Source organism: Dasypus novemcinctus, chromosome 8 (genome assembly GCF_030445035.2).
Source record: "Dasypus novemcinctus isolate mDasNov1 chromosome 8, mDasNov1.1.hap2, whole genome shotgun sequence".
In the NCBI taxonomy this organism is placed as follows: Eukaryota; Metazoa; Chordata; class Mammalia; order Cingulata; family Dasypodidae; genus Dasypus; species Dasypus novemcinctus.
In genome coordinates, this window is record NC_080680.1 from 110,407,276 (window position 1) to 110,421,065 (window position 13,790).

At 39.1% G+C, this 13,790-nt stretch overlaps 1 protein-coding gene across 1 annotated transcript in view; it reads left to right on the plus strand.

Annotated features, from left to right (window-relative positions):
* The window catches only part of SVEP1 (sushi, von Willebrand factor type A, EGF and pentraxin domain containing 1), a 220,901-nt gene that overhangs the window by 166,445 nt on the left and 40,666 nt on the right, over positions 1 to 13,790 (plus strand). The window contains exons 37-38 of the mRNA XM_058302548.1: positions 6,595 to 7,267; positions 8,934 to 11,722. Coding sequence (XP_058158531.1) covers positions 6,595 to 7,267; positions 8,934 to 11,722 — 3,462 coding nt within the window. The remainder of the gene's footprint in view (positions 1 to 6,594; positions 7,268 to 8,933; positions 11,723 to 13,790) is intronic.

Consider the following 13,790-nt stretch of genomic DNA (forward strand, 5'->3'; position numbering starts at 1 on the left):
TCCTTACTGCAAGCGATCCAAGGCCGCTGCATATCAGCAGCCAGCCTTGGGGGTGGGGCTCCAGCCAGAAGCGCTATTATTCGTGTCAGAAATCAAAAATTTCCCTGCCTTGCAAAAAACTCCTGACCGTCTCACCAAATCAGTTTGTGAAGGCCTCCTGCCCTGTCAGCACCCCCAAAAGCCCGCTCAGGGCTCACGAACTCCCCAGTACCACAGAGCCTCCAGGAATCATCGCCACAGTGCCAGTGCCACAGCTCTGCCCGCCCCAGGGGGGAGCGTCCTGCGTGCAGCCCCCAACTCCATGTTAGAGAGCCCCAATTTTATCCTCCACATGAATTTTCTCTGTTACCTTCCCACGAAATTGATGTCCAGACACCTCCTGCCCTGCAAAATCCCAAAACGGCCTGGTCCCGAAGAATCTCCAACACTGCCCAGCCGCTTCTCTGCAGGAGAGACCACCAGATGCAATCACTCAACCACCATCTTGCCCCACCCTTTGAGTTATAAAATTTTTGTCCGGAAATGATATTTCACCTTCTTTCTTGAATGATAGTTTAGCTGGATACAGAAGTCTAGATAGATAGGATTTTTCTCCATAGTTCGAAGATAGTGTTCCATTGCCTTATGATTTCTAATGCTGCTATAAAGAATTCTATATTCATTCTTAGTTCTAAGTCAGTGGTTCTCAACCAGGGGTGATACTGCCCCCCAATGGCATTTGGCAATGTCTGGACATGTTTTTGTCACAACTGGGAGAAAGGACTACTAGCATCTACTGGAAAGAGGCCAGGGTTGATGATAAGCATACCGCAATGCACAGGACAGCCCCCCCCCCCAAAAAAAATTATCTAATCCAAAATGTCAATAGTTTTGAGATTAAGAAACCCTGGTCACATTCTTGCTTCTCTAGAAGTAATGTCTTTTCCCTTTGATTGCACTTTTGTTTTTTAATTTTGTTGTTTTAGTGTTTCACTATGATATGGCTCATGGTATATTCATTCTTGTTCATCCTGTTTGGGACTCATTGTAATCTTAAATCAGAATTCATGTCTTTCATCAATTCTAGAATATTTCAACCAATTTCTCTTTAGATATTTCTTTTCTTTACTTTCTTTTTTAACTCTTCCTGGAACTCTTATTCCATATATATTATACCTTAACATTTCATCTCCTCCATTTATTAACTTATATTTTCCTTCTCTTTTTTTTTAAAGATTTATTTTTTTAATTTATATCTCTCCCCTTCTTCCTCCCCCCCACCCCCACTGTCTGCTCTCTGTGTCCGTTCACTGTGTGTTCTTCTTTGTCTGCTTGCATTCTTGTCAGCAGCACCGGGAATCTGTGTCTCTTTTTTGTTGTGTCATCTTACTGCATCAGCTCTCTGTGTGCATGGTGCCATTCCTGGGCAGGCTATGCTTTTGTTGCATGTGACTGCTCTCCTTGTGGGGCACACTCCTTGCACATGGGGCTCCCTACATGGGGAATACCCCTGCGTGGCATGGCACTCCTTGTGCGCATCAGCACTGCACATGGGACAATCCACCACATGGGTCAAGAGGCCCTGGGTTTGAACCCTGGACCTCCTATGTGCTAGGCAGATGCTCTATCAGCTGAGCCAAATCCACTTCCCTATTTTCCTTCTCTTCATAAGTGTCTGTTGCACTTGTTTAATTTCCTTATATATAGCTTCCAGTTCACTCACTTTTCCTTCTTTATAAATCTGGTTTTGAATGTGTCCATTATTTTCTTAAATTTGTTATCTGTATTTTTACTTCCAGAATTTCTATTTGTTTATTTTTCAAGTATAGCATCTTGTTTTTAATAGGATTTGAGTCTTTCTTTTTGTCTATATCAACATACTTACATTATTTTTTGTATTTTAAATCATTTTCTCTATTCTCTCAATTTATTGATACTCTAATTTTGCTATTTATTCTGTCTCTTGGCCCATTCATGATGGAAAATATCTTTGATTATGTTTTGTACTTTATAGATTGTGAACTTATATTAATAAGGGCATGTCTTATTTATAAGAGTCCTTTTATTGTCCAAGTGTGTGGGTTAATTTTTTACCAGGGGTCCCAAGAGTGTCAACAGCCAATAATCTATTTTTATACTAATTTATCAGTTTGAAGTTTTCCCCTGCAGCACTGATGATATAAATTCAGACTTCAAATCTACATGACATAAAGACCTGGGGTTTTATAACAAGCAAGGACTTTTTTTTCCACCCAGAGCCCAGATGAATACAGACATCTCACTTGTCACCTTGCTGTGCCTATGATTGGAATTTTTCTAGTTCACTCTTTTAGTCACCCTTCTTTCCTTCCCTGTGCAATCCAAGAGCAATCTTAGCATTAGTTCACAGGCTTACTTTTCTGTTTTTAGTTTCCCCTTCATTTCTGGTAGTTGCAGATTTCCTTTCTTGTCAGCTCAGCTATTCATTTAAAATAAATTTTCTAGCTCATCAACCATTAAATAGAGAGGATCTTCAGATTATGTTATAGCCAGTTCTCATTCTCTCTCTACACTCCTTTTTAATTTTTCCCTGAAGGGATTGATTGACACAGGTCAACTTGCACCATGTCTTATCCTATTCAAAGATGGCATCACTGTGTTCAAGTCACAACTCTTGTGTAATGTGCTTGTCCTGATGTCTCCTTCCACCTACCTGGATGCTGCTGGTGTCGTAGGGAGGCTAAGGCCTATTTCCCAACCCCCCCCCCCTTATGTACTCCATTCTCTTCTCCCTTGTAGCTGCCTGATACAGGCCACTACCCTTCTCTCCATGTAAGTCACTCAGGCTTATTTGGTGCACATTCATGCATTCTTGCTTCTACTTCAGTTTTTCCTCTTACATTTGTGTTGTGCTTTACATTGGCCATTCCTTGGCCTAACAAATTCATCTTTTATCAAAACACTACACTGGGGGTTTTTAGATGTTTAAGCAAACTAATAAGTAGTCATTTATTTCTCATTTTTCTTTGTAACCTTATGCATATATTCCTGTGATGAAAACCTCAGAAGGAAGTAAACATTATTGACATCCTAAAATCTTAATCAAATGTTTTCCTTTGGATTCTTCTCAAATACAAACTTCTAAATGTAAATTACTGGATATGCTAAGACAAGATCTTTGATTGTTAGTATTAATTCAGAACTTTCTGATGCAGATTTATCCTTTCTATTGATCTTATTAAATTGCAGCTGCTTGTGGTATATATGTATATATATATATGCTATAGAGTACACACATATATATGTATTATGCTGCTCTTTTAAGGTTCTTCTTCAAAAAAGAGAAGAGCTAACAACTCACTTGGGAGCTCTCTCATAAAGCTTCCCAGACACATTCTCATTAGTAGGCTACCACTCAACATATGAATCAAATCACTGAAAATTGCACCTGAAAATTACTCTGCCCATTCTCAAAGACTTTTTGGTTCTTATTCCAGAAATACACAAATGCATTCCAACCAGTTCATTCTAAGATGTGTCTTTCTATTGCATCACTGCTGTTGATGGACCACTTTTCCTTAGAATTTTGGAGTAAAACAATTTGTTTTATAACATATGTGGCCTGATTTTCAACAGCAATCTGTAAGAGTGTCCTCAATGTCTCTTAAATTATAATACAAAATACACAGAATGCAATTTAAAATCCCAACATTTTAGAGTTGTTCCAATTCCAATTTTTCCTGCTTTGGTAGCCAGCATTTATTTATAGGGCATATCTCATCATCTGTTCAAAATTTTACCATTCTTTAAAAGTGCTCGTTTAATGAAACAAGCAGGTGAAATATGTCCCCTAGAAATCTTAAGACATATTCAGTTCAGAAAGTTCAAAATAATGAAATGGTGAAGCAATTTGATCAGAGACCTGTTATATTTCTATTTAGGCAATAGCCAGCTATTAATTCCTCTTTTCTGACATTTGGGAAATATATCCTTCTTTAACATCTTGAAATGTTGACAGATGTGCTTTCCCCATCTTCAATAAATCACAGCTTCATTTTCAAAGTGTTTATTTGCCATTCCTAACTTTGCTAATACATTTGTATATTCCCAAAACATCACAACTGTATCACACCCCCACTTCTTTGCTATTGCTACTTTTCTGCCTTCCATCTCTCTTCTCTGAAGACTCCCATCAAGAGCCATTTCATCTCTGGGTCCTTCGCTCCCCTTCCCACTCCCAAGGGGAGTCAATCACTTCTTTCTTAAGTAACCACTCTATGTGTGAAGGGGGTTTACAGTGCAGCAGGCACCTAGTAGTTGGGGTTGGGGAGGGGGTGCCTGCAGGAACAAGCACATGCAGTGGCATTGCCTCTGTGCATTTAGGAAGTGACACCTTCCTAGAACCTAGCAGAGTGTTTGGCACACAGCAGGCCTCTAAGAATTAGGTAATGAAGGACTAAATGTAGATCAAGAGTCATTAAGAAAAGTGAAGATTGCTCCTCAGAGGGATATCATAGATTCTAAGAAGTTATGGGTAGTGTTCAAAGTGCATTCTTTAGATTCATTTATTCAACAAATATGCCTTTAGTGGTAATCTTCCACTATATTACAGAAGAGCTTTGTTGTGATTTTCCATTAGGCAAGTGCAGTCAGTGGAGATTTTTCCATATCAGAGGTCAGAGGCCTAACGAAGTGCTGCCAGATTACAAAATACAACTCTTGTGTCCTCAGGAGGCTTTGAGAATTAAGGATAATTCTGGAGGCAGATGCTTCTGCCTCAAAGCAGCTGGTCCAGTGAAATAAAGGAAACATTTTATAGGTGGCTTGATGAATCCTTATAAATCAGGAATGTCTAAGGTGGACTCTGAACTTCTGGCAATGATATATATGCTAGCAAAATCAAGAGACCCATGGAAATAAGGATGCATGGTTCAAAGGGCACAAATGATGTAAATGGTGCTATAAAACATCAGGAGTCTCAATAAATGGAAATTACATCCAGACCACATCCTACACAAGAATCTGGACACTCAGACCTAGGATAATTCATTTTATTTCATAATAAAATTACACTTTTGGGATATTGTCTTTGTGTAGCCGCCTAGATTCTGTAAGACAGAAGCCATCTGAAAACTATATTGAATTTGGATCCTCATGCAAAGAACTGAGCTATCCAAAACAAATAATTGCAACAGACCCTATTGGAGACTACACTTAGCTATTGGGGACAGCTATGCATGTTCATTTGGAGACCACTTTTGTCCATAACATGATATTGACCATAAGTAGGGGTGGACACACACATATCTGTTGATGCTCTATCTTTTTTTTTTCTTGAACTCTCTGTCTCTATAGATTTCATAAATCTTGCCAGCTGGAAAGCAGGAATTCCAAACTCCCTATAATTTTCTGATGCCTCATAAAATTAGAACAGACTTCAGGAGAAAGTTTGCTAATTAATCAATTAAGAATCTAATTGCTAAAAATCTAAGTGCTAAAAGAATCTAAGTGCTAAAAAATGAATCTGTGCTGAAGGGTGCATCAAATAATTTGTACTAGTGACGCTACAATATAGTTTCCAGAGGACACCCACCCACCACATTCTTAAAAGAAATAGATACAAAGTAGTGCCATAGAAAAGTAGGGATTGGAATCAGATATAGCAAATTCAGATCCTAACTTTGCTACTTACAGCTATGTGACTTTCAGCAAGTTTGTTAGCCTGTCTGAACTACTATTCACTCATCTGTAAAAAGAAGAAATCAATTTGTCTAAACAGGATTAAATTAAATGCCCAATTAATTTAGTCCCTTACCCTAAATTATCAAAATGATGGGGTAAGCAGGTGTCACACATATCTTCGAAACTCTGTCATCTCTATTCTCAATAAGAAATTGAGAATGAAAATAAGAATGATTCAAATATAATTATTCTAATACCACTTATAATATTTTATCCTACGTCATTGAAAGAGCACTTGGGAGTAATTTGACTTTTTAAAGTAATCAGTCTATCATTATATATGGGCAAATACCTTGTGCATAAGGAAAGGCTCAGAGTTATTAAGAAAAATATAGTCATGCTGATTGAATAGAAGAGCCATGTGCAACACGTCTTTTAACTATAGGTATATAGTTATGGGTTTTCACCAGTCATGAGGGATGAACTTATAATCACTCTTTAAAGTCCACCGAATATTCCTAAATATATAATGGAACCACTTGTAGGCTAAATTTGGTTCATCAGGGCTTGTTTCAAACACTAGTGCTAAAATCAACACACTAAGACAGATGGAGTGCCAATTTTGAATGAGTCAGATAGGAACATATCCTATTTTTCACCTTTATTTTTGTTTTTAAAAAATGTGTAACAATTATTATTTACTTTTGAACGAAAGATCTTAAGAAATCCATTTCCCCTTCTAAACAAACATTGATATTAGCATCAAGATTTATATACATATCTCAAATGAACATCATTTGAATGATAAGCCCAATATTCAAACAGTAACTATTTTAAATAATAAGGAATAAAAGCACAGTCATTGTTGGAAAGAATTTTTAAAACAATAAGAAGATGCAAGCACACTTTCTCAAAATAGTCTTAGTTTTTGTTTCTTTCCCCCCCTCCTCTTAGCTATACCCTTGTTGGTTCTGACACCATTGAATGCCTGGCCAATGGCAAGTGGAATGGCAGTAACCAGCAGTGTCTGGCTGTCTCCTGTGATGAACCCCCCAACGTGGAACATGCCTCTCCAGAGACGGCCCATCGGCTCTTTGGGGACATTGCATTCTACTACTGCTCAGATGGCTACAGCCTGGCAGACAATTCCCAGCTCCTCTGCAATGCCCAGGGCAAGTGGGTTCCGCCTACAGGTCAGGCCATGCCCCGTTGCATAGCTCATTTCTGCGAAAAACCGCCATCGGTTTCCTACAGCATCTTGGAATCTGGAAGCAAAGCAAAATTTGCAGCTGGCTCCGTTGTGAGCTTCAAATGCATGGAAGGCTTCGTGCTGAACACCTCGGCCACGATTGAATGTCTGAGAGGTGGACAGTGGAGCCCTTCCCCCATGTCCATCCAGTGCGTCCCCGTGCGGTGCGGGGAGCCGCCGAGCATCATGAACGGCTATGCGAGTGGATCCAACTACAGTTTTGGGGCCCTGGTGGCTTATAGCTGCAACAAGGGGTTCTACATCAAAGGGGAGAAGAAGAGCACCTGCGAGGCCACGGGACAATGGAGTGGCCCCATTCCCACATGCCACCCTGTATCTTGCAACGAACCACCCAAGGTTGAGAATGGCTTTCTGGAGGTAAGAGTGATTAGCCAGTGGCCCGTGGCTGTCATCGGTTCCGGGGCCTGCCCATTGCCGCTAACCCAGTATGCAGGAAGAGGGGACGTGAAAGACTAATGGTTAAAAAATAAAAGTGACTAAAACCTTTAGGCAGTGAATATTGGAGAAAAAGGAATGAAAATGATTATGAATCCTTTTAATATATAGCTTTTTTACCTTCTTGCACATAGGCATTCTAAGACATATGGAGCAAAATCTTAGTTAGGCCTAAATGTGAAGTTTATATGAACTTTAATAAAATTCCATTTTGCTTTATAGAAGAAATTAATCCAAGATAAATGTATATATTATTTCATAGAAATCAAGATCTAAATGGTACCTAGTAAAATCAGTTATCATTTATTTTTAGATGAAGTATGGGGTAAACCATCCATTCACTGTGATGTAGTTTTTTAGTCTTCTTTTAGGTCAAAAAGTATTTTCACCATGGACAAAGAGTTAAGTTAGAGCCAAACAAGGTCTGCTTTTACACTGACATGTCTTAATAAGTTCATTTAAAAAAAAAAAACACAAAAATTAGAATCTACCATCTTTCCCCAAATCAAGGGCTATTATAAAATAGGCAATACTCTAATTAAACACTTATCTCAAAACCCATATATATATATATTACTTTTTCTCCTTTATATTAAGAAACAACAACAAAACACCATTGAAAGTCCTTTATTTAAAACTTTAAGTCTTATTAGCTTTCCATTGGAAGCAAGTGCATATATATGAGAAGGCATTTAACAAGTATCAATTCATTTAATAAATTTTCCTGGAGCTCCTACTGGGTGCCAGGGATAGTTCTAAGCATTGGCGGTCAAGTATCTGACAGTACAGACAGGGTCAGTGGCTGCATGGCACTTATGTGCATGTGGGGTACTCAAGAAGTAAATAAGTAGACAAAACAAATAGTTAATTGCAATTAACAGTTCATTACAGCATGAAAGCTCAAATTTACCATCATCATTAGCAAAGGGCCATTGTACTCTTTTTAAAAAGTTTTCATAATTTAGTTTTGTACTGCCTAAAAATGACCTATTATATTGTATACTAACTTATTTTGATATTGAGATAATGAACTTTAGATGTTTTCTTTTAAAAGTTGAACAATTGCCTTTTATTTTCTGTATATGTATTATTATAGCAAATTTTAAAATATTTTAAGAATGAACACAAAACTCCAACAGTCCTCACAGGACCATATCCATGAAAAGTATTTTATTTGCCTTTTTTATTAACTAAAAACAGTATTAAGAAAATATATATTTATGTGATTAAAACAGCAAACTATAACTTTGCTTTAGTCGGCAAGATTTATTTTTAACTTACTTATTGTTCTATTAATTCATCATTTGATTTAGACTCTTGCTCTTTATTCATAACTGACTCAGCCCTGTGGTAAACATTTCTCCAGTGACAATTACCTAATTTGATCTCTTACTGTCTTATTACTTGTTAAAAATAAAAAGAGAACAAACCTATTGGAAAGCATGTAGATCCTGTTTTGCTTAAGTCCTAATTGATTCCTTTTAATAAAGGCATTTTAGTTTAGTTCTTCTTTATTATCCAGCATATTTAGTTAATTATGTTATCTGGTATAAAAATTGTATCTGATCATTTTCTCTCTATTATGCAGCACTCAACTGGCAGGATCTTTGAGAGTGAAGTGAGATATCGGTGTAACCCAGGTTATAAATCAGTTGGAAGTCCTGTCTTTGTCTGCCAAGCCAATCGCCATTGGCACAATGAATCTCCTCTGTCCTGCATCCTTCTCAGTTGTGGAAAACCTCCTGCAATCCAGAATGGTTACATGAAAGGAGAAAACTTCGAAGTTGGATCCAAGGTTCAGTTTTTCTGTAATGAGGGTTATGAGCTTATTGGTGACAGTTCTTGGACATGCCAGAAATCTGGCAAATGGAATAAGAAGCCAAACCAAAAGTGTGTGCCCATCAAGTGCCCAGAGCCACCTCTCTTGGAAAACCAGCTAGTTTTGAAGGAGTTGACTACTGAGATTGGAGTGGTGATGATTTCCTGTAGAGAAGGCCATGCCCTTCAGGGCCCCTCTGTCCTGAAATGCTTGCCATCCCAGCAATGGAATGATTCATTTCCTGTTTGCAAGATAGTTCTTTGCCTCCCACCTCCACTAATTTCATTTGGTGTCCCAGCTCCTTCTTCTACTCTTCATTTTGGAAGTACTGTCAAATATTCTTGTGTGGATGGGTTTTTTCTAAGAGGAGATTCTACTACCTACTGCCAGGCTGATGGCTCCTGGAGTTCTCCACTGCCAGAGTGTGTTCCAGTAGAATGCCCCCACCCCGAGGAAATCCTCAATGGCATCATTGATGTGCAAGGGCTTGCCTATCTCAGCACAGCTCTCTATACATGCAAACCAGGCTTTGAGTTGGTAGGAAACACGACCACCCTTTGTGGAGAAAATGGTCAATGGCTTGGAGGAAAACCAACATGTAAACTCATTGAGTGTCCAAAGCCCAAGGAGATTTTGAATGGCAAATTATCGTACACAAACCTACACTATGGGCACACCGTTATATACTCTTGTGACCGAGGCTTCAGACTTGAAGGTCCCAAAGCCTTGACTTGTTTAGAGACAGGTGTTTGGGATGAAGATGTCCCATCGTGTAATGCCATACACTGTACTCCCCCACAACCCATTGAAAATGGTTTTGTAGAAGGTGCAGATTACACCTATGGTGCCATGATCATCTACAGTTGCTTCCCTGGGTTCCAGGTGACTGGTCATGCCATGCAGACCTGTGAAGAGTCAGGATGGTCAAGCTCCGTCCCAGCTTGTGTACCCATAGACTGTGGTCTCCCACCTCACATTGACTTTGGAGACTGTACTAAGATCAAAGATGGCCAGGGATATTTTGGCCACGATGATGACATAATGGAGGTTCCATATCTGACTCCTCACCCTCCTCAGCTGGGAGCAGTGACTAAAATCTGGGAAAACACGAAGGAGTCTCCTGCTGCACATTCTTCAAACTTTCTATATGGCTCCATAGTTTCATACACCTGTAATCCAGGATATGAACTTTTGGGAAACCCTATGCTGATCTGCCAGGAAGATGGAACATGGAATGGCAGTGCACCTTCCTGCATTTCAGTTAAATGTGACCTTCCTGTTGCTCCTGAAAATGGTTTTTTACATTTTACAGAGACTACCATGGGCAGTGCAGTGCAGTATAGCTGCAAACCTGGGCACATGCTAGTGGGCTCCAACATAAGACTTTGTCTACAGAATAGGGAGTGGAGTGGTGTTTCTCCACTCTGTGAAGCTATTTCATGCAAAAAGCCAAATCCCATCATGAATGGATCCATCAGAGAAAGCAACTATACATATCTGAGCGTGTTGTACTATGAGTGTAACCATGGGTATGTGCTAAATGGCACTGAAAGGAGAACATGCCAAGAAAATAAAAATTGGGATGGGAATGAGCCAGTTTGCATTCCTGTAGACTGTGGTTCACCCCCAATCTTGGCCAATAGCCAAGTGAAAGGAGATGAGTACACATTCCAAAAAGAGGTTGAGTACACTTGCAATGAAGGGTTCTTGCTGGAAGGAGCCCGGAGTCGTGTTTGTCTTGCTGATGGAAGTTGGAGTGGAGCCACTCCGGTCTGCGTGCCTGTCAAATGTACCACCCCTCTGCAGGTAGCAAATGCAGTGATGGATGGCCTGGACTACAGCTTCGGGAAGGAAGTAGTGTTCCACTGTCAGGAAGGTTACGTATTACATGGTACTCCAAAACTCACCTGTCAGTCAGATGGTAAGTGGGACTCAGAGGTTCCTCTCTGTAAACCAGTCAACTGTGGACCTCCTGAAGATCTCGCCCATGGCTTCCCCAATGGCTTTTCCTTTTATCATGGAGGGCATATACAATATCAGTGCTTCCCCAATTATAAGCTCCAAGGAAATCCTTCAAGAAGGTGTCTCTCCAATGGCTCCTGGAGTGGCAACACACCTTCCTGTCTGCCTTGTAGGTGTTCTCCACCAGTAATTCAAAGTGGAGCTGTCAATGGGACAGACTTTGGCTGTGGAAAATCTGCCCACATTCGGTGCTTCAAAGGCTTCAAGCTCCTGGGACTTTCTGAAATCACCTGTGAGGCCAATGGCCAGTGGAGCTTGGGTCTCCCACGCTGTGAACACATCTCATGTGGTTCTCCCCCAGTGATATCAAATGCATTCATCATTGAGAGTGGCTTTATGGAGGAAAATGTGATAACTTACAGCTGCAGGGTTGGGTATGTCATACAAGGCAGTGCAGACCTAACTTGTACAGAGAAAGGGACATGGAGTCAGCCTTATCCAGTCTGTGAGCCCGTGTCCTGTGGACCCCCACCAACTGTTGCCAATGCAGTGGCAACCGGAGAGGCACACACCTATGAAAGCAAAGTGCAACTCAGGTAAGACCACAGTTCTAGCATCTCCAAGAGTTACATGCCCTAAGGTTGTAAGATGAAAAGTCAGATAAAGTTCAAAAATTTACCTAATTGGGAAGAAAACACCATCTCTGGACTGGTCTCCAAAAAACTGAAACTTTTGACACTTGGCTTTATTCTTCCAGTAATTATACAGAAAATCCATTGACTATAAAAATAAGTTTATACCTTTTTAAAATATACTTGCTAATATTGTCATAATTCTCACATTCTTTTGCACTTCATGAAATAGGAAGATCATCTTGGTAGTCTGAATATCTCTTAAATCCTAGAGTTATTTTTTTTAACGTCATGCTGGCAAATTTCTTTATGAATAGCATTTATGATTATATTTATAATGCAAATGTTGGGAACATAAGGCAAAAGCTGAAGAATTAAGGCTGAAAAACACATACTTTGAATAATCAATATAAATAAAGGAGCTATTCTAATGGGACCCTCCAAACTATCTGAACAAACTAGGCATTTAATGCCCAGAATAGAGATTTTTGCTGGCAAGTTCCATATCTAAAATGTTTTATTTAAAAGCAAAAAGATGAGAAAATATAGAATGACTTTATAACCTAAATATTTTGTTGGAATAAATACTCAAAATGTTCAAAGATATTTTCTCAAGCTTCACAATCAATTTAAATATTATTCACATCTCTGAAGGAATTACAGTTTCTCCTTCATATATTGGCAGGTTAGATCTTTTTAATAATTCAACAATTCTTCTTGAGCACGTTTATTGAAGATATTTCAGCCCTACTTTCATTTTCTCTTAGTTGTGGTAAGTAGACTCAAGGGAGGGCCATCAATTATAAGCAAGCTAAAGTGTACCAGATCAGGCAGTGTGCAAGAAAAAAAAAACACAAAGTACTATTCCTTGTTTTTGAAATAAATGCATTTTTATTTTCTTTTTGGATGTTGCTGTGCCAGATACTTTGAGATGCCACAATGTCACTCATTTCACAATGTTTACCAATTTTTTATTCCTTGTTCTGTGTTACTTACATCATCTTTCCACCTTTATTTAGTATCAGATAAACAGATCACTCCCAGTTTGCAAACCTCTGACTCCTATCTGGCCTGGTAATTTGTGAAATTTTAAAAAATGTTATCCGACTAATAAATGTTAGTTAAGTAAGTGGTTTAATTGAAAAAGACAGTGTAGTAGATTACTCAGAGCATGGGTTCTGGAGCCAGATTCTGTAGGTATGAATCTGAGTTCTTTCACTTCCTAGCTGTGTGACATGGGAGAATTTAATTTCTCTGTGTCAGTTTCATCATCTGCAAAACAGGAATAAAGATAATAATAGCACCTACTCATAGAATTGACGTGAGGATTCATGAGTTAATCTTTGCAAAGCACTTAGAATAGTGACTGCAATTTAATAAGCACTATATAAACATTTTCTAAATAAATGCAAGTTTTTCAAAAACATAAATGACTTTAGAGTTAAGCTGACCTGAGTTTGAATACCAAAATTATTGTTACATGATACCATGTTACCTAATTCTCAGGATTAAAAGAAATACCATATATAAAATACCTAGAAGAGTGCCTAACACAAAGTAGATACTCAATAAATATTAATTATGCTATATTCCTGCTAGTGTCTTGGTCTATTTCTAACTTTGCTTAGAATTTTAGAATTTCTTGAACTGTTAGCTATTTAGAATAAAAATGAATTCAATAATAATATTCGTAACTGTTCAAACCCCGGGCCTCCTTGACCCGTGTGGAGCTGGCCATGCGCAGTGCTGATGCGCGCAAGGAGTGCCGTGCCACGCAAGGGTGTCCCCCGCCTGCGGGAGCCCCACGCGCAAGGAGTGCTCCCGTGAGGAAAGCCGCCCAGCGTGAAAAGAAAGAGCAGCCTGCCCAGGAATGGCGCTGCCCACACTTCCTGTGCCGCTGACGACAACAGAAGCGGACAAAGAAACAAGACGCAGCAAATAGACACCAAGAACAGACAACCAGGGGAGGGGGGGAAATTAAATAAATAAATAAATCTTTAAAAAAAAAAAATTCAATTTTAGTCTTGGATAA